At 35.9% G+C, this 22,127-nt stretch overlaps 1 protein-coding gene across 2 annotated transcripts in view; it reads right to left on the bottom strand.

The window, feature by feature from the left end:
* Positions 1–22,127, bottom strand: part of epha7 (eph receptor A7) — a 74,094-nt gene that overhangs the window by 16,058 nt on the left and 35,909 nt on the right. For both annotated transcript variants that reach the window (XM_006626158.3, XM_015355096.2), the window contains exons 6-7: positions 3,329–3,453; positions 1,953–2,121 (exon numbers count right to left, since the gene is read on the bottom strand). In XM_006626158.3, coding sequence (XP_006626221.1) covers positions 1,953–2,121; positions 3,329–3,453 — 294 coding nt within the window. The remainder of the gene's footprint in view (positions 1–1,952; positions 2,122–3,328; positions 3,454–22,127) is intronic.

Below are 22,127 nucleotides of genomic sequence, written 5' to 3'. Positions count from 1 at the left end.
TTATTTTCAGCTCAGGAAAGGTTAGAAGATCTCCCCACCCAATCAATCAAAACAAAAAATTGCATATAGATGAAGTCTACTGCGCGCGTCTCCTGCAAAAATTTGTATTTGTCTTTCTTCTATAAATGAATAGAAGCTCTTTTTCAAAAAGAGCAGGCCTTTAATAAAAGATACTACATGCTGGACTGCAACAGGATTGCATCTCTACACAAGTTTTGTTGCTTAATTGTTTTGTTGCTTAATTGTACATTAAGTTAGTAAATTTACTAACATTTTGGCTACAGCTACAGCTATATAGTTGTTTGTTCTATCTAAAGTGTAATTTGATTAACTTGAAACATAAAGAGTGGTTTCACTTCAGATTATTCACTCAGGTTTGCTCTTTATTTGAGAAAACGTTTTTTTCTTTGATATTTTTCTTTTTCTGAGTTCATTGATCTTTTCATTACAGGCTTTTTCAAAATTACCCCCCCATAAAAATCACAGCAAGGAGGTAACCAAGCTATCGTATAAAAGATCGTAAAGCAAGGACTTTATATTATTCAAGCAACATCAAATTAACCCACATTACACACCTGCTTATAAAATGTGCACAACTTTGCCTGTTTATGTTATACTTTATATATGCATTTCTCAATTGCACACCTGTCTTGTGTTTACTTTTGATTATTGAAAATTGGGTTGCTTTTTCACATAACTCTCCCTTTTCAAACACTGTGAATCCAAAGATATTTGTGATGCAAATACCTGGTAATTCACATCTGTGCAGCCAATTTTTCCTTCTAGCACAAAGCCACAATGATGCTGCTTTTTCAGTGTATGTCCTTTACATAAACATTGGCTGTTTTACCAGTGCTCAGGTTAGGGCAAGGTTTGGGAAAAAGAAAATGGTGGCAGCCTGTAAGATTTTGGGCACACTTTTATTTTCAAATACTCTCTATTGTTTTGAGTGAGATATCAAAATAAAGAGAAAGTTCAGTTTGGTTGATTTTTTCTTAATATCACGATACGACAGCAATTCCCATAATTACTACAAAACCATAGATGACCACTAATTACCCCTCCCATATCTGCCCTACTGTGTAACCAGCATCATCGGGATATGTCAGTTAATGTTCAGGCAAATACAAAAGTAATGCTGTGTATTTAATGCATCTTACAAATAAAATATAGTTTGTTTGGTAATATCTGTTTTTGAGATTCATTTAAAGACAATCGTATGCCTCTATACTAACACTCTATTGTGCACTACTTCACTGTAATAGCTGGTTGAGAGAACTTTTAAAAGTTTTAATGCAAGCTGTAGATTACAAACTGTCATATTTACATGACTAAAAGGTGCTGGTTTCATTTCGAACTTGACATTTTTCATTTATTCATATTGGAAATTGATATTAGCACCAAACACGTTGGTGACATTTTTTAGTCATGACAACTGTGTAACAAAACACTTGCAATAAAAAAAAACTCTTTGACAATACATTAGATCATTCAATCCAGATGCAATAAAATTCATATCCATGGAATTTGTCATTGACTTCTAAAATATAAATTTTATATAGCAAATAACAGCATATATATTATATATAAATGCCTTTATGTTTAAATGTACTAAATGGATCTTTTATGCTTTTAAAAAAGGGCAGTTTAAGTGAGATTGGTTTAGTAGCTCAGCATGGGACATACAGTAACTGACCGTGACTAAGTTCAGTGGCTTCATTTCAAGAGACAATGCCATCATTTTTGTTAGCAGAAAAACAAAAATGGGTGAGAATGAGGTCTGTAGTGTGGGTTGCTCCCGCTGTAATGTCCTGCTGTTGATTTTAGTTAAATGTCAGTAAAATGTGTGACATTAAGTTACACAGAGCATTCACACAATAAGTAATTTTCAACATTATGACACAGAAGAAAATACAACTAGATAAATGCAATGAAGTTCTTAAACATCTTACCCGTTGCTTCATCCTGGGTGGTGATCTCTAGCCTGGGACCATATGTACCATAGCCAGCAGCTGTAAAGGCTCGGACTTGAAAAACGTAGGCTGTGCTTGGTTTGAGGTTATTGACAGTGGCTGAAGTAGACTTTGTTTTCACAGTTTGGTAAGTTCGATCCTTTTGATCCTTCACCACAAAACAAAATAGATAAATGTCATTGTGATGCCTAATTAGTTTTCATGTTTTGGCCATAAGGCAGCATTTACACTACATTAAGTGAGTCTTTTAAATTTAAGATGCAATAAAAGAATATCCAACTTCAAATGAAACTATATTACACAGATGTTTCTATTTCACACAGCCCTCCCATCATGTTATCTTAAATAGAGTTGTCAAAAAAGAAAGCAGAGTATGCTAGAATCAAAAAGGCGGGAAAAAAAGGAATATGCAACTACTATGTGTAACTACAAGGTCCTTTGCCCGCATGAAGTAGTGCGGTATTTCTTTTTATCTTGTTGATTTGTAAATTATTTACCCTGCAAAACCCAAATGGAATGCCAGATCTTGTTTGCAGTGAAGTCATGCTTGTTCCCAATTTTACAGCTGGATGGACTACAGCGATGGGAGATGAGAGGCCTCTCTCCAGAGAGTTTCACAGGCCACAAATGAGCAAGGATCATAAACTGGAACCTCACATCCCAGTTCACGATTTGAACTGTTAAACCACACTCACACCTTTTTGCCAGAACGTGATCTTTATATACGCCTTGGGTAAGACACTAGTTCTGTCATACGCTACAGTATATACAGAGCATATATGAGAAGATTTTAAGAGAACTGTTAATCTTGACAGGAATTATACGTCTGTGATTTGTTCTGAAGATTCCCATAGCGTACTGCTGTTTTACTTTTATAAAAGGAAAACGTAGCCTCTGATGTGCTCTCATTTTCTCCTGCTTATCTCTGAAATTAGTTTTCCTTGTCAGTGCATGACAAAAAGAAAAAAAAACTCATCAAAAAAGTGTCACAATCCGTTTATAAAATTTGTAAGTTTTATTTATTACAAGTTTTTTGGGGCACTGCTGGCAGACCTTGGTGTGCACACAGAAGTTAACACCTCATTTCAGAAGAAGTAAACTATAAATTATTTCCAAGTATATGGAGTTACGTGCTAAAAAAGCTTCAATCTTGTAACTTTCCTCATAAATAAACACTGCTGTGAATTCGCTCAGCTGAAGCCTCATATCCTATAGCGTTTTACTTTCATATTTAATGCCACAACAATGTCACGTTTACCTGACGGCAGGCAGGAGGGAAAGAAAGGCTGCTCTGCCACAGACTAGCTCATTTAAAAGACCTCTCATTAATAGATTCATAGGTTCCCACCACTCACTTTCTCATAATACTTGATTTCATATTCCGTGATGACTCCGTTGGGATGTTCCGGCTCCTGCCAGGAGATCTGGACACTTCGCTGCAGCACTCTGTCCTTGATAACTTCACTTACTTGGGAGGGAGCTGTTTGAAGAAGACATGTCAATAAGCACAGGGCAAACCCACTTCACATCCGCAATCAAACGCCAAGCCAATCAGCCCCATGCCAGGCGTCTTTCAATACGGCTAAAAAAATCACTTCTCTTTCTTTTTTGGGTGCTAATGAATATTCAGATGGTAGCTGGTAAATGTTTAGAAACCCTAATAGAAATTTAAATTAAAGTGCAAACAGCGTAAGATAGCATTATCACAGTCAGTGTAAGAACCAGAATTTGTGGGTTATGAATAACAATAAGTTAAATAGGTGGAACAGACAGTATACAGTATATTCTCAAGATGACAAAACATTTTAAAAATGGTTTTATAAAGTTGTGTAACAACAACTAAACAAAGGTATAATAAAGCACATCTATCATTTATATATATATATGTTTTCATTTTAGTCTCAACTGACGTACCATAGCAAGTTACTATGCAATTTGTATCTTAAGAAATGCATTTATTATTTTACAAAATATTTTTACATATCCACTCATTGTATTTAATATGAATTATGGTCGTTTCTTTTGCCGATCCAAATTGTTTTCCAAAGAACTATTCAGTGTGCTAACACTGCTGTACCGCTAAAATCTGTTAATCATAATAACAATAAAATAATAACAGCAATTGCAACAATGTCTTGTGTTTATATAGAGCTTTTCATCCCTAGGAACATTGCTTATATGAGGGGTTCCACTGAAATGTAGCATCTACCTGGAGGTGTCCAGCAGCCGTCATGCACAACCAGCAAAAATACATAACAGATAAGATACAAAAGAGAGAAACCACTTCACTAATTGAACTAAGGGGTCTTTCGGTGGGCCCATTTCCGTAAACCAACACTGATGTTAACCAAACGTCACAGCCTTCTTAATCATCAGATCTAAGCCCAGTTGAACATTTATGGCTACACATTGTGTCTCAATACCCTTTTTAATTATTTTTATTGTGGTTTCCATTTTTTTGTCCACTACCTATTGGTTTCTGAGATCAATTATGAATGTATACTGTAATCTCCAGTGTGTGATTGTGAGATGTCTATTTTGAAGTGATCCTGTGCTTTAACAGCTTCTATCCTTTTTCACTAAAAACAAATATTCCAAAAAAGAAAATGACAAAATCATCCTGTATCTTGTGACAGACACATACAGAGAATGATTCTGACATTCTGAAAGGACTTTAAAAAAAAAGATACAAGAAACTCCCAGGACAGAACAGAGGAGACAGGGTATCAAAGGACATATTGTTAAGCAAAGCAAAATAAAATTGCTGACTTTTTTGTGAGATGTTAAGTGATCAACGGGTACTACAGGTCTCTGGGTGCAACATTTGCTGACCTCTGATACATTCTGAAGTTGACACCCCAACTAGTGGGGCAGAATTGCATACATCGCTACCATCAGTCACCTTCGTATGGTGCTGGGCTGACACCACAGAAGCGATCACAGAACACTCCATAATAAATGGGATTGTAACAAGCGTACTTCAACAACAAATCCTTCACTGCACATCCAGAAGAATTCAAAGTTTCATTTCTAGTTACTGTACATGGTCATTGCCGGTTGTTAAGTAAACATGGTCATTTTAGTCTCCTAGCATGCTGTCAACCCTATCCTTTACACAAAACAAATGTCTCTTCCTGTCCTAGTAAAGAGGAAAAACAAAGCGCCCAGAGCTTGTCTCCCACCGTGATATTAAGGTCCTTTACTTTATCCTCTTTTGAAATTCACCATCTGCAGTACAAATCTCATCATAGCAACAATAATAAAAAAACGATTATTATTAGCATCATCCTAAAGCGCTTTAACAAATACGAGGGGCTCACTTCACACATGACTGAAGCGCAGCTCCCACCTGTGTGCTGTGTGGCAGTCATTACGTGCAGCAGCCCTTCAGGCAGAGAGGGAGAAAGGCTTCAACATACAGAAGGACTAGTCTGATGGATAGACCACAATACAATTGAAAATAAAGGTGTACTTCAGAAAATGGCCTTAATTTAATTTAATCTGTCTTCCTCGTGTTCACGTTGAAAATGAAGTGGAGTCTTGTGTGCAGGACCTTTACTAATCAATACCTTTTTTTTTTAATAGACTGGCGTACCAACCCCATCTTCTGCTGTGTCTAAAACAAAAGACCTCCACTAAGCAGTGAGAATGCAGTATGGTCTCTACATCTATGCCTGCGAATTTAACATTCCCAGATTTGCTTATTCTTGATTCAGCCTGGCTGACAGGGTCTTGTATGAAAGAAGAGCACAGTGGCTGTTAAGGTGGACTTGGTTTTATGCACATTTGGGTATTTATTAAATTTCTCTGCACCAAATCCTCACAAAATCCTCAGAAACTGTTTGTGCAACACTCAGGTCTTTTTCTGCATATTATCTAGACACTCAAAAGGTGATGATGAGACACACCCTCAGGATGTTATGGTGAGTCAGTAACCAATCAGCCATTCACAAAGTTCAGTCTCATGGACTTTTAGGTCTTACAAATACTTTAAGTACTACTTTACTCTTATTCATGTAGAAATGCACACCTGGCTGCTAATTACAACTGTCCAACAGAATGAGACAGATTTCATAGTTTCAAACATTTAGGTGTGCTGGTATGAGGCTCTTTCTATTGAATGATACAAGTAGCAGGGCTGCTAAAACGATGAGTGTGCTAGCATTATAGGAAGGCAATTGTAAAAGTGTGACTGTAAAAGTGTTGAGACTGCTGAGGTACTTTACTCTTATTGCTATTTCTCTGGTGGATTATTTAGTAATGAACTTCAGCATAACTATTAACGCCATACTTGACAAGACCCAGCCAGGCACTCAAAGACTTCTAACATACCTGAGGAGCTTAGTGTACCAGAAAACGTTTAATTGTTATATTTTGATTTAAAGTGACTGTTTGCCAGAACATTCGTGCAAGACCTCTGAGATTTTAAAGAGGATATAAGTGGCCTGGGCTCCTCCTGAAAAGTTCATTCATTTGGAAACCATTTTCTGTCATGCCCTACATTTGAATACATTATGAATACATTACCTATGGGAATTGCAATGCTTTTTTTCACTCTGCTGGTTAGCTTGACTATTACAACAGTGTTAACTGTGAAATAACGCTCCATTTTATAAGCTCTTTTCTCTGCTCTTACGCTTGGCTTGTGAAGCATACAAGGGCTATAAGCTCATTTTTTAATTACTGAACAATTCAAGTCAACCCTGTAAAGCTTAAAGAATCATTTTTTCATATTATCTATTTAAAATACAAGAGCAGTAAGAGGCTTAGACATGTTTTTACCAAAATAGTTTCTCTAAGACAACTGGAGTAAAACAGTGAATGGTGCACCAGATTACTGTACTCACTCTTGAGAACAGGAAATTCACAATAATCGGAACATATCATAGCTAATCTGTTTGAAAACCTGAAAAAACAGACAAATGAGCCGCACAGGAAATCTTTTCTTTTAATTTCTGTACAAACTTGAAAAACAAATACCATCGTGGCTGCAGGGAAGTGGTCATTTTAAAGCACATACTTACATTGTGCTTTTTTTATCCCAAAAGATCCCAAAGCACTTTACACATGAGGAGCCTGACTTCACCCACCACAGTGCAATCCCCATCTGGGAGACATGTGGCAGCTGTTCTGCCTCAGCCATCCCATTACATGGAGGATCAGGTGGAGATGGAGAAGGGAGAAACTGCTCTACCAACCGAATTGAGGGAGCACTTTCAAAAGGACAAATTGTGCAAGCCTGGGATGGAACCATAATATCACCCCTGGTCTTGCATAAAGTGCCACACTGGACTTCAGCGCTCCACCGATGGTATAATGCAAATGCTCTTTTTATTAATGTAATAATTATTGTTACGACTTTCATTATCTTCCTCGGTATTGCTATTGTTTTAAATGAGTATTAATGTATTCTGAGACTGATTAAAGAATGTACGCATTATACTATTTGAGGAAAAATAACCAAGTTTTACTTCATAATACAACATCATTACTCAACACGTTAAAAAAAGAAACCCACTGTACTCGGTTATACTAAATGTTGCATTGTCTACAAAAGGTGGAGTAGTGACCAAGAGGCCCAGCTTGCTGTGCGATCCTCAAGTTCCTTCATTTTTAACACAAGCTCCCAACCCGGCGCACAGTGGCTGAGGCCCTGCTTGTGCTGGAACACATCTGAGGCTCAGAGTGAAGGTTATTCAATCAATCAGTAGGCTGTGTGTAGAGAGCAGACATGAAAAAGAAGTGAAAAGAATTCACTTTTGTTTCATGCAGCCAGCAGTGGCTCAGTGAGTCAGAAAACAAAACCTCGAACGATGATAGGTCCTCACTTTGATGAATGTGAGCAAACTGCTCGAGCTGGCTTGACAAGGCCCTCGGTTCAGTGTCCATCCCTGTGACGAGCTGCCCGGGGACCGGCTGTTGCGAGCTTTGTCATCTTATACCATCCTGTATCAAACCCAGAAATCTCCACAATTATAAAACGGCACTTTGTGCAATTACTTTTGTACACTATGAAGTACCTGGTCGTGAAAGGGTGGTAAAGACAGCACAGGTGCTGACCTTGTGTTTGCGAATTTAGACCTTAAGACACCTTCATATATGACAGTCACCTGAGACTACTTTGGGCTTCCTACCGATTTCATTTCAGTATGAAGTGATTCAAGCCAGTGTTCAACAGTAAAAATAACAATAATGATACGTTTTATTTTATCTTTACGGATGAAATGCAAACACTAAGTAAAAGACCTTGCTAATTTTAACACTTCAAGAATTTTTATTTTTCTACAGCCTAATTTTCATATCTAAGTTTCACTATTTTTATTATAAAGATATGGTCCACACAATTATGGCCATTATTATGGAGATTGGGCTTTTGTTTTAGTGTGTCATTTATGAGCACTCTCATTTTTGATAAAATAAGTTATTTGAAATGCAACACTGCAACACAGTAAAGGCAAGAAATTGGAAGATAGTGCAAAACGGAGTCTGCATAATAATGTTGGACTTCAAAATATTTGCAATGCTGGGGGTCAAAGAGTTCAACTTGAAAGTAATTAGCCAAGAATGATTGAAAACCCTGGCTTTGAGCCTTGACGTGCCAGTTTATAGTACAGTAATGGATGAAGGGTTGAGTGTCACGAGAATCCACGTTGACATTTCAGTTTAAGTGGTGGTAGAAAACTGATTAATATGTGTATCTGACACTTACACATAGACAAATTAACAATGCTACTAAAATGACAATTTCATGTCATTATCAGAGTGCTTTAAGACATTTTTTTCTTTGTTTCATAAATAATTAATTCATAATACAGCGTATAGTAAATTAAGATTTTTGGGATTATCGAATGCTATACATATTAAGAATTCCATGACAATAATACTATATAGTATACTGTATTTACTTTTTTTTAGTCTTAGTTAATCTCCTTCTAACATATACTGATTATATACATGAGGATTATTTTTGACAACATAGGAATTTTCACCAAACTGCAAAATGTTGTTTCCACCTGTAAAACACATCTGTTATTTTAATATTATTTAGGATTTGTTAGACATAAGATACACAATGTAAGTCTATCCAAAATATGCAATATATACACTTATACCTACAGAATCTATACCCCAGATGTTTTTTTTTACTTTAAACTGTAACCTGGATGTTCTGAACAGTTATAATTGCTTAACAATCTTGACCCAGCTTTGTTACATAATTATTTACATAGTAGTATTAATGACACAGTTATTAACATATATTTTTCTGATTCCAGCTTACTGCAAAACTTGCAAACTAATTTCAAATTTTGAAAGTGAGAACAAGTCACATATTTACGAAAAAAGCAAAGGGAAAACATTATTTCAATGAAGCCAAGCAAAGTCCCTCGAAGTTTGAGACTAGCTGCATTAATGTCAACCTTCAGCTACCGTAAATAAGAACCAGTAAAGCAAATGTTGTAGCAGATGAAGTAAATTAGTTGAAGGTCCAAGTTGGGACTAGAAAAAAAGAAAAACGTCTGAAAGGATGCTGTCCAAATTTGTTGTTTATTTTCCAAAGTTAAACTACATGGCCTTTGCCAGACAATCTTGTCAAATTAAGCAATCTTATTCATTTTCTGCCTTACTGGAGAAGAACAATACTGTCTTACAGACAGTTCTGTAAAGTCCTTAGCCACTGAAATTATAGTGCTCCACTTCTCATTTTTGACACAATCTGGGTATAAACATTGAAAAGAAAACTATGTAAGGCCTGGTAGTTGTATCAGGAACACAATGTGTTTGAAAAGAGAAATAAAAAAGAAATAGCTGCTTCTTGTTCCTTTACTTCACATTGCAAGAAACAATGTGGCTTTTCCCTTGGTATTTATTGAACTACTCACTGCAATTACCAATTTAAGACCACATTAAAAACATAAACCATGCTATGCTATTTAAAGTTCATTGTAGAGTACAGGGCATTTTGTTTTATATACAGTACTTTACTTTATATAAATTTAACTTGAAACTAATTCTAAAACAAGAAAGACCAGAAATAAATTTGTACCATTTTAAATTTCAACACAACTTCTCCGTGTATTATTGCCAAGAATAGTTCCAACAAAGGAAATCACTAAAAGCTAGTCCAACTGTACAGACACCCAAATTGTATTTCATATAAAGTGTTCACAGTGTGAAGGAATACAGAATACTTGGATAAAAGTATTAAAAATGTATATAAATTCTGAAGCTCACAAAATATAGCTGGTCTTGTTAAATGTTGATTTTAAAAAAACAGCTTTTTATCAATATGACCTTAGGAGTAAATTGTGAATATTTTGTTATTATACAGATATTGGAATGCTTATTTAACATTTTTAGAATGTTTTAAAATGATATTTCAAACTGCAAGGCAAATACTTGGGAAGACTAAGCTGTGCAGTGAACATGCCTGGGGTTAGTGCTAGGACTCCTTCAGATACTGTACTCAGAAGAGGCATTAAGCAGCCAAAGGGCTTCTGCGTTCTTATTTCTAGTTAAAGTAAAAGTAGAGCCTTAGGCAAAAAACACACTGGGATCACTAAAAATAAATCTGTACATCACAGAGATTATGAAAACCAGTATCCTTACGACAGAATTGTGGTCCAAGTGCAAATAGAAAAAAAAGTCATTTCCTGTTACCCTTTCAGAATGTGAAATCCATAGATTTCATGAATCTACATTGTTCTATGATAGTATGTCTTAAATACCAGATGCAGCTTGTCTGTGTTTAATGAACAAAGTGTGTTATCTTATTGATTTCTTATCAGGTTTAAAAAAAAAAACTTTTGAATATACAGTACATCATTTTCATTATGGTGGTACTCTATTAGAATTAGGAGCTATGAGTATTTTATACTTTCTATCTCTAATGTGGGTGAGAGGCATTCCTTTCAATGAATGCATGTTTTAAGGCTAATCCTTCTTCTGTATTTGCATTCTGATTTAAAATATACTGAAGACAGAATCTTCTTCAGCAAAGAAAAAGAAAATAGGCTTATTAATTGCCACAAAATATCTGACAGTTCAAACAAACTTTAGGTTATCGCATGACAATAAGAGAACTCGATAGTAAAAAATACCTTTGTCACTTTGATTTGTCAGAATCATAATATTAATGAGTATCCATATGCTCTTGAATCACAATATTGGAAGTCCATGCCAGCAAAACTGTATCCAAACCAAAACAGACCCTCCACCATTTACTATAATTGGCATTGAATAGTCTGGCTGTAAGTATTCCTTTGATTGCCTCCAGATTCAGAGCCAATATACTGATTGTTAAAATGTGTAGCTGGATTCCTACCTCTATAAAATGTGTTTTTCATAGATCGTGGCCCAAATTTTGATTATCTGTTCACCGCTAAAACACAGTGCACGCACTTAAAATAGGATTTTGTGTGCAGATGGATGTCTGTAGATTTCTATGGAAAGGAATGTCTAATATAATATACAGTAGGTGTATCAATACCAGTCCCGAAATACCTAAATATTACTAAACACCATGAATATTTTTACTGAAGGTAGGATATGTGCCTGTTCTATTTTAGATTCATTTCCAGTTTACCACACTTGTTCTGCCTGGAGCATTCTGTGCATCAACCAAAGCTGTTGATTTGTTGAAACCGTTTGTTTCCCACATCACTTTCATTGCGGGCATTTCATAGCATGGTATGCCCAGCACAGACAAAGTAGGAACTAGGGAAAGTTACACATCTGCAGTAGTAAGGACTTAGCAGGGTGTAGTAAAACAAATAAAAGCACAATTAGCTTAAAAGAATCCAATTTCCTGGGTGGGATGAGACTGTTGGGGTGCTGAACTCCTGGATCTATACCGATCTTTATTCATGCTAGTAAGCTTTTGTACACATGGACAGATTAATCCATGCAACAATGTTTACCAAATTAAAAGAATCACATTCCCACTAGTTTAAAAACTATGCATAGAGGAAATATGCCATCACAACATCCACTCCATTAAGTCCTTATTACTACTTACAACATTACAAAAAAATGGAAATGACTCATGTACAACATGATTTATCAAGGATCCCAGCAGAATATTCACAGTATAAGCTTGTATGTTTCATATAGTGGTGCATATGTGATGATGTCATGTTTAGGTTGCAACTTCAAAATCGAGTGCAAATTATGGCATACTGTGTCTCACCACATGGCTCAATGCGTTGTGACATTCAAATGCATTAAACCCCATGGAAAAACACAGCAACAGCTGGGTTGTGGTATATTTCTGGAATATATGCAAGATTGTGACAACATAACACCCACTAAAAATGATTTTGAGATGGTCATGGTAACAGTAACATTACTAACAGTAAAGTCATGGGCAACTATGTCTGACTTTCTGACAAAGTAACACTTTGACTGGTCGTGTCATGCTGGTAACATAGACCACTATAATAAACATTGTGTAATGCTTGCTTAGTAATTTTTTTTTTCATTTATGCAACTGCATTGAATTATTTTCAGTTTTCCTTTGAGTAACATGTTAGTCTTTTACCATTTTTATGTTGTATTTGACATGCTGCGGCAACTGCCATACTCCCACAACCCCTTGTGTTAATAAGTGCCTCAATAAGTGTAATAATAAGTGTCTCAGTTTTTTATAACAGAAATCAATTGTAAATATACCATCGTCATTAAGAAAACCATAATATTGATGTTTTAACAAACTTTCTACATATGTCTTGAGGTTGGTGTTTCAGTGCAGATTCTATAGTCACATAGGTTGACTTTGTCAATAACTGCAGGTTATGAATGTTTTTATCAGGTCCTTTTATGGTTCAGTTCTTTATAAACTCTCAGTGTGGGACACTCCTTTGAGCCAAAGAATGCAATATATTTTCTGGAAAAAAACAATATTGTGCACAATATTCTAAACGAGACCATGATGAGATGCATTTTGATTGAATTCCTTAATGATTTTGTTTTACATGTAGCATTGAAAATTTTATAGAAAAGGTAGAAAAAATCTCTATGATTATTTCAGCAGCGCTGAGCTCTACTGTATTCACCAAAGAAGACATGAAGATTAGCTTTTGCAGTACTACAGTACAGTTATAAAGTCTTCAAATGCAGCAGACTACAGTGCTGAAATATTTCAGCAGCCACTCTAATGTTATGTAGTGTCTAGTTGGTCACTGCACTGTGTAGTAAAGCTAAGTTACCAGAATTAGAAAAGGCTGATTATCTAGAAGCCAGACACGGGTGCTTTCTGCCTCCCTGGAATCTGTTGCTGATTTTAAATGTCTGCAGCATAAACCCTGCTGAGTGATCTGCTACCTGATAAAACAAAGCCTTCTCTCACAGAACCCTGAAAAACCCCAAACCACAGAAGCTCTCCCCAACCTACAAAGGCAGTCCAGAAACCCACCAGTTCCCTGAATCTACTCTACCAGATTACATTATCGCCTAGTGCGACCGACTGCACTATACGTAAACCAGCCCAGGAAAAGCCCACCGTAGCTATGTTCCAAGTTAATTACAAGATAAAAGAAGCAAATTCCAATGGCCTAATCCTCTTTTCTGTGTTTTATAAAATAAAAGAAACAGAACTTATATATCACACAGCTGGTGGAAGGCAGGCACATGGATTAATAGAAATAAGCTGTGATATACACAGTATGATTGTGATCCCCTCTGCCCTCATCAAAAAAACATCTGAAAGTTACTTTCTGAATTCATGACTTGCATAGTCCACATAGGTTACTTCTATTCAATCTTCTCCTCAGGCAACCAAGGATGTAATGTTTAGAAAAGACAGCTACTGCCATGTCAGACGATTGTAAATCTAGTGAAAGAATAGTGGATGTGGTTGGAGACAAAACGTGAGGAAGGTATTTTTTTGCATACTGTACTGTTTCACTTATACATTCCTGTGATTGCAGGGTGATATGATTGGTTGCAAATAGGTATTCTAAGTTGTCATAATGAGGCCTGAGGCTGAAGTCTAAATAATATCAACTTTAACAATTATTTCTAAGTTGCTTCAAACAAGTCATTGTCAGGTGACGGCAGGGATTTTTGCTAATTCGTGCTCAGTCTGTTTGTATAACTATTCAAAATGTAATTTCTCTGACTATGCTCCTGGATAATTTAAGCAATGCAACTGCACTCCAAACCAAAATGATCACTCATTTGGTCCCTGCTTTGCCTTACCATTACGACAACAAAAGCAGCCACAGCTTTTGTTAAATCTACAGCATAGCATTTTTAAGAAACAATCATTGCAAGTGGCTTGTTAAGTTTCACTGAAGGCACTGAAAAAAGCTGACTGTAGGTAACATCAGTAGCAAGCACAATATAGTTAGTGAGTTTAAAGATTAAAAGTACACGATCAGAGAGGTTGTACCAATTATGTCAATTAAATGTGTTGTTTAAGTACTGTTTAAAGGAAGACCTTTTGCTTTGTACTTAGTAAATACTGTTCAGTGAAATTAACACAGTGTCATTAAGTAATTGTCAAAACATTTTTATAATTATTCCACTTACAAAGTAGTATTTTCTAATTTAAGATCAAAGAAAGGCTTCCTTTTTAGGCTTTATGGTAAATTTATTGTAAGCTATTTGTAATAACACACAGAGGATATGGTCTGCTAAAAAACAGCTATGTAGAGTTTAAATGAAATACAGCCTCTTCATATATGAAAAGAACATTACTAAAGAAAGGTATTGAAATGCAAGAGGAATAGGAAGGCCGTGTTCGGCCTTTGAAGTTGGAAGACTGATTAAAGCTTGGATCACTGCCAAAAGCATGAACTCCATCTCCAGTTTTTGTTCAATATTCGTTGTTGGTCTTTTAAAACATAAGAATGAACAGAAGCTTCTACAGTAGCATTTCGTTTCTACATGATACAAGAGAAAATAATGTGAATTCCTCTTTTACAAATGAAGACGCGTGCTTCTAGTAAAAGAATTTCTGGGCCTCCACGTGGAAGTAATCTATAGTCAATGCCTTGAATCAAATTTAATTTTGCTGTCTCTTGAAATGCGTGGTCTAACGCAATAGCCATTAATCAAAGCACACAATTAAAAAGCTGTCCTGGCCTGTTCTTTGTTTTGTGGGCTTAAATTTTGAATTGCCTTAATCCTTACTATTAAATGAAAGAATAGTCCTGGCATTTGTCTCCTACTGACCCCATCCATCACCTTTCTGTTTGATACAATGTAAGGTCTGAGCACATGGGCTGGCCAGGGGCTGGAAAAAAACTGATTTCCTATGGGCCACCAGTAGTTTAACTAAAGTTTAACTAAAAGCTGATGATTATTTTATAGTAATATTACCTTCACTTGCAATTATATGTGTTGCATTCATAAATGTGTAAATACTGTACATCTTAAATTAGAAATAGAGCTCTGTGTCATGCAGTTTACTTACGGTTTATCATCGTCAACAAGCAAACAAGGCAAAGAAACTCAGCGTTCACTGAAGGAAAGTATAAAGGGTGGAATTTCTTAAGCTGTGTAAAAGTTAAACCAATACTGGACAGATAAGCTGTCTGCAGGTACATTCCTTCTTTATATTCAATATGTTTGACAGAACAGCTTTTTATAGCTTTTAAGGGTTGCAGGATTTTTTTTTAAATGAGATTTAATTCTACTTCACCAATAAGGTAAATGTGAAAGAATGACAGTGTTATTTTGCTCTGCACGTATATAAAAAAATACGATCTTCTGATATGGCTGGGATTGTGTATACCCACATGAGGCCTGCTCTTTGTTTTGTGAAACTGAACGATGCACCAATAGGTTAGTTAAGGAAAGTTTAGGTCATGAAATACTAATTCACAATTGCTGTCTTAAGTTAGTTACCTCATTAGAAATCCTAACTGTAATCCTACATAAGTATATTTTAATAAACAATACTTTGTAGAATTTAAGTAGTGTCTCTCAAAAGACAGTTCCCCAGAACTGTGAAGCTACATACACACAGTATTAAATGGACATATACACTGACAAAAAATCCATCTATCTCTTTTCAATCTCTTTGTCCAATACAGGGTTGCGGGGGAGCTGGGGCCCTGATAAAAAAAAATCGAACAGTTTAAGTTTCTTTAGTCTTTGAAACTCACATTAAAATCCAACACAAATCTGTGTTTGATAATTTGGAATAAAACTTGACAGGCGAATGTATAGCTTTTTTAAAGACTTTTGTTCACTGAAAAAGCACATGCAATCAATTCACGATTCTAAATTAATCTTTGTGTTCATTTTGCACAGCCCATATGAAAAAAATATATCCCTACAAATCTGCCAGAAAAGTATGGCCTGTACACTGTGCGCCACAGGGTTTTTGGCAGCACCTTTGTTTTTTCAGCAGTGCTACAGTAACCAAAGGTTTGAGAGGAATTTAAAAATTCAATTATTTCAGTCTCAAAGGAAGAACGGTCTGAAACGATTTTTTTGAACTGAGAATAATATAACTAAACCAAGTGCCTGTTTCAACACCATATATTTATTTAAAAATTAAAAAATGAAATTAAAAATCTACATTAAAAAGAAATTGAATAAGCCTGTGGAAAAAATGTAAGGTGTTTTTTTTTCCACTTGTCTTAATATGTTATGATATAAATACATCCTTCAGTTTTTTTTTAAATAATTTCTTTAAAACAAAATTCTACTTAAAGGTTGATTTATTTTTTAAACACTTAGCCATTTGGATCAACTTTGTGTAGCACCCTATTATAGCTTCTAAAATTATTTTAACTCAAGTAAAATGCTGAATATGCAGTAAAAGCATTTTACTTTTGTATGACCTTTTGTTAATCATAATGCTCTAGTAACTAACATCTTTGCCCTAACTCAGTACAAAATCATCCCTTGCTATCTCATAACATACCATCTTTGCCTATTTTATTTTGAGACATTTATATCACACAATATTCTACTTTAGACTTCAGTCTTTTTCTGCATTGCCTCCTGTGTGCATCTTCTCTGAAGTGTGTGTAGTTTGGAATAACGTCTGCTGCGTGTTTGCAGATGATGTGAAAAACAAGCAAACATTAGCATTTAAGGCACATGAAATTCTGCTTTACTTTTTTTTGCAGTGATCTTTGATTGAGTTACAGTTTTATCATTAAAGTGTTGTACAGTATACCATATTGTCATTTTGTATTATTACACTACTGACATAATAATAGTTGTAAGTGCAAACATGCTGTACAAGAGTGCATTCCAACTTCCATAAATTTCATCTTAAGTACGGTTATGTGGAACATTAGTATTATTGATTATGTGATAACTCACTTAAATCTAGCCTATCCAACATATTTAACTATCTGGCACAGTTCATTCCCCGCAGAAATAAAAGCTTTTACTTTATAATGAACCTAGGATGTTGTTTGCTTTATAAATAAAAACATCTGAATTCCTCGGATAATGTTGCTACTATGTTGTTTCAGAACGCACTAATTGATGACCTTTTTCACACATCCAAAAAACTATTCCTGTCCAATTAAATTTTAAGGCCCAGGCTTTTCATAAAGAATACCCCTGGCAAACGAGCCGATCATTGATTTATTTAAATAGCAGAAAACACAAACGATTCACCTTCTAGGGCACTGACAGAGAGGAAGTGAGGAATTTTTCTAAGCAAGGGGACTTTTTCATTTGATGCCTCCCCAGTGCCCTTACTTACATCCTTCAGACCAGATGTGTCTCCATCTGCTGTGAAAACAATCTTACAGTCTCTCTGAGGAAAACACAATCTTTTTGCTGTTGTCTCATACTAAATTATTAAAATCATAGTACCAGATGGCCACCCTACATTCTCTTCACTGTGATAAAAAGGTATTAGTTGTAAAATGATGTAACTAAGAGAGCAGTGACATGGAGCTGAAGAAGTTAGCGAGTGCGGGGTGAAATGAAGAACAGGCTTTGCTGTGAGACTATGAGGAAGCAGATCTGGGGCTCATAAGGTTGCTAACAAGGGGCAGTCTTTGAAAGGGCAACAAATACAGATTTGGGTATGTCTGTAACTGTGCGAGGAATTCCTACTAGTCCTCAGAAGCCTGTGATATGACTGCATTGAAACATGCCAGAGCACAAGTGAATCCTGAAAGCCAGACTGCACATCCTGTAGAATACTACTTGAAATATAATTTCATTTAAATTCATTATTCACAGCTACTTAACCTATGGTGTCTTTTGTTTTCTTCTTGTCTAGTTCTAGTGTGAATTTTAATATTTGATCACAAGCAAAGTGTAATTTATGGCTTAAATAGCATGCAGGTTTTTCCCATTATGATGACATATCCAGATTCTGAATAATGTAAATTACAAGTATGTATGCCTTCTAAGAGTCGATCTTACTAAAGCACTGAACTTGACAAGAGTGGCAAAGCCAAAAAGGCCACAGCTTAACATCTTCCGTCCTCCTGACTTTCTCACGCAGCTGTCTTGTGAAATAAATACATGCATAAATCAATCAATACATGCATAAATCAATCATTCCACATTGATAAAAAAAGAATCAATTTTATCAATCAAGGCAACACTGATTCCTTTTAAAATAAATCAGTTGACATAATAATGTTTACATATTTGCATTTTGTGGTTTTACTTGGAGATACTATTACAACTGGGGGTACCCACAACACTCCACAAAATATTATCCTCTCAAATGTGACTGACTCTGCCTCTTCGTGTTAAGTAACAGCTAGTGTTTAACCTGTCAAGCTAGGTAAAATTGACTGCTCCAGCAATGTTATCGGAAATCCCCATGCACCCTCAGCAGAGCAGAGGAAATAATATTCCTTTTACTATGTGAGTGATCAAGGTCCTGAGATAGTGGCAGCACACAGGAGGTAACTGTTACATTCCAGTGACTGCCTGCACAGATTTTGCCATTCGTAGATACCTAAAGCAATGCACTGTTATTTGGATTTTATTGCTGTTGTCTTTATTTGGCTTCAGGAAATGAAACACTTTAAATACCATTAAACTAATGAAATATTTTCCATATTGTGTCTGCTCTTTCCCCCATTTAGAACATGTGTTCCAAATAAACAGACCATGCCAGAATCGCAGGTGGAGCAAGGTAGTGCACTGGGAATGATACTGTTGCTTTACAATTCTTCAAGGCAGTAAAAGGAAAAGTCATTGCAAGTCAAGCTAAACAATAATTAGGTTAAATAACAGGTGGAATGCCAACAAGCAATCAGTCCCCCCTATAAATGTGCAAAGCACATGCAAAGACTTATATATCTGGCTTACATTCCTTATGCCATTTAAACTACAAAACTGCACAAATGGTACCACTTCAATAATGTCCCATTCAAGTATTAAAAAAAAGTACATAGAACAATTAAATAGGCCACCACATTTAAATCTATTCCGTCACTAAAGGAATAGTTTTGAATCCCAGTATCAACAGCATTTTCTGCAGCTCTGGTTGACTGAGTCTAGCAGTAAAGGTACAGAAGATGAATACCTCTGTCTGCATTGATAGCAGGACTACCATGACAAGAGCCCAGCCAGTCAACCAAACATGGCCTAACAGATGAGAAATGGTTGCTGGATGGACATTAAAATGAACTGTAATCAACAATGACGCTCCAGCACTCACTATCCCAAGAGCACTGTTCCTCTCTGTTATCACTATTCACCCTGTAGATCAATGGTAGAATTCATTAAAGCTTCACATTTATAGGTCATGCACAATACATGGGCATCGTGGCATTCCCTTGAGCATAGTTCTGACTTTTAGACACCTGTTGCCAATTCCGGAAAAAATGCTGACAAAATCTTTCTCTACAAAACAGTCTTGAAGTGTTAATCTTTAAGATTGGTGACCTGACTCACTATACCTGAAAAAGGCACATAAATGTTGTATTATCGTCCATTTTTATCATACAGTACCTCCTAGGGTGGCATAATGGTAAGATAACACAGCTGCCATGTAGCTCTTGTGTCATTATTCAGATCCATGCTGAGGTGCCTGCCATATGAAGTTTGCATTTTCTTTTTTTTCATGGGATGCCTTCAGGTGGTCAGGTTTGCCACTCACCTCCCATGAACGCGCAGGCTAGATTAGGTATCTCTAAATTGTCCCCGTGCCTTTCAATGGACCGTAGTCCCATTCAGGATGTGGTCCAGTGAACTAGGAATAGGTTCCACATGGCATTACCATTACCAGGAATATGCAGTCCTATGATGTTATTCATAAGAATGGTTGAAATTTTATTAAAAGAAATAATAAAACTTTACATTTACTCTGCACTCTTGCCTTTAGCACTGTTAAAAGTAATTTCATTACCATTAATCTTTCTGGAGATTAGTCATTTATCTTGCTCATAAACTGCATAATGGTCATCTACTACATTCTAGTCCACTAGCAACTATAGCAATTAGTCCCTGTCATTCAAAAGAAATTCATTAAAGGTCCTGAGTGCTTCAACTTTACATTATTAAAGAGTCTTCCATTGTCTTTCTCCTTGACATTTTCCTTAAAGAGCTTCAGGCCTTAATATATCCTTAGAGGCCATTTATTTTACAATTTTGGCCTCACATCTTTGTTTAAGCAGTTACAATGCTCACTGCTTTCCAGACCATAATGGTCTAATACTTCAGTTTCACAGACAATATAAAACATCGAGGAGACAAAATTCCAGATAAAAGAAGATTGGTTTATGGTTATACACTGCAGCCAATGTTTTTTAAAGAAGCGTGTAACTAAAGAGAATGCTGACAAAACTCCAGAAATATTTTATTTTCATATTAAAAAATATTTTTATAGATAAAACTGTATATCCGCAGATATATCCACAATTTGATTTAATAGGGAGATGAATTGATTTTTATTCAACATAACTAAATAAAATAGAAGTTTCTAAAATAGCACCCTTACAGGTTTAAGGATATCTAAATAATTGAACAGATCTTTCTGCTGAAAAGAAGCAGAGGAGAGCAGATGAAACTGAATTTAAAAAGCATTTCTTTTCAACTTCGACAGTGTGCCAAATGATCACAAACATCATAATTAGAAGATGAATCTGCTATATATATATATCACTGCAGCATACTAAAATGAATGTCTCAGTATAAGGATGCTGTTAAAGCACTTCTTAACAGCCTGGGTTTGTTTTAAAGGTCTATGAGTTTCATGAATGTGTAACTGAAGTCATTAATAGGACACAGTACAGAACTGGGAAAGAAGAATTCTAGGATGGCCTCTGAGGAGGGGATGACACTAGAAATCGGGAATCTGTGCATGTAGGTCCTAAGGTTTCATGAAAGTTTGCACAATTTCCTTTAAATAAAATGCCCTTGTCAGAGAAGAGATAACCTGCTTCTTGGACAAAGACTGGAGATGTTTAAAAGGCCTCCGCTGGTGAAGAAAGGGGCTTTGGTGCTGTTAGGCTGCTATCTTTCATAAACACTAACTGAAGGGGAAAAAAGAACAGGGGCAATAGCAAAGCAGTGTGCGCTCAAGCACAGATGATTCTGGGGGATTTAGGGGCTCATCTGCCAGTAATAAAAGGCTGAAACAGGATACTTGGAGAGATTAATTACCTAGATAGGGCATGATAATGCAATTTAAATGGGAAAGTAATTAAAGTGCACCTTCCATGAAAATTATTCATTGCTGACGGATTGGGTGACAGACAAATCAGGAGGCATTTACAAAAAGCTACAGGTTAAGTGCGGCAAGATTTTTGCTTGGGAGACTTGCACGGTTTTCTTGCAGCTGCTGAATCAAACCTCGTTGCCTGGCTCTCATCAAATTACTGCATGTGGAGAAAAGGGGAAAAAAAAGGCTCCCAGGTAACATAAAACCGAGGACAAAAGCTACAAAGGAGGATCTGCTTAACTAGAAAATTACACCACATGCCGGCGGTCAGCTGGGAATCTTCAGATTCAATCTATCCATACCATTTAATGCCATAAAGGCAAGTGAGACCATAAAAAGCAGTAAGTGATAAATCAATAACTCTATCGCTCCCCAGAGAGTTATGCTTACAAATGTATTGGACAATATCCCCTTTGTAGTGATAAAGTGACAGTATAAATTTCCATTCAAGTGTCTGTGGACTGGATGGTGTGAACATTTAGTTGAATATTCTCTTTCACGTATCTCAAATTTCTTTTAATCACACAAAAATGCTTGTGGCTTCAAAT

This window comes from Lepisosteus oculatus, chromosome 2, assembly GCF_040954835.1.
Source record: "Lepisosteus oculatus isolate fLepOcu1 chromosome 2, fLepOcu1.hap2, whole genome shotgun sequence".
Classification (NCBI taxonomy): domain Eukaryota; kingdom Metazoa; phylum Chordata; class Actinopteri; order Semionotiformes; family Lepisosteidae; genus Lepisosteus; species Lepisosteus oculatus.
The sequence above is the reverse complement of the archived record's forward strand: the minus strand, read 5'-3'. Positions and strand labels throughout refer to the sequence as shown.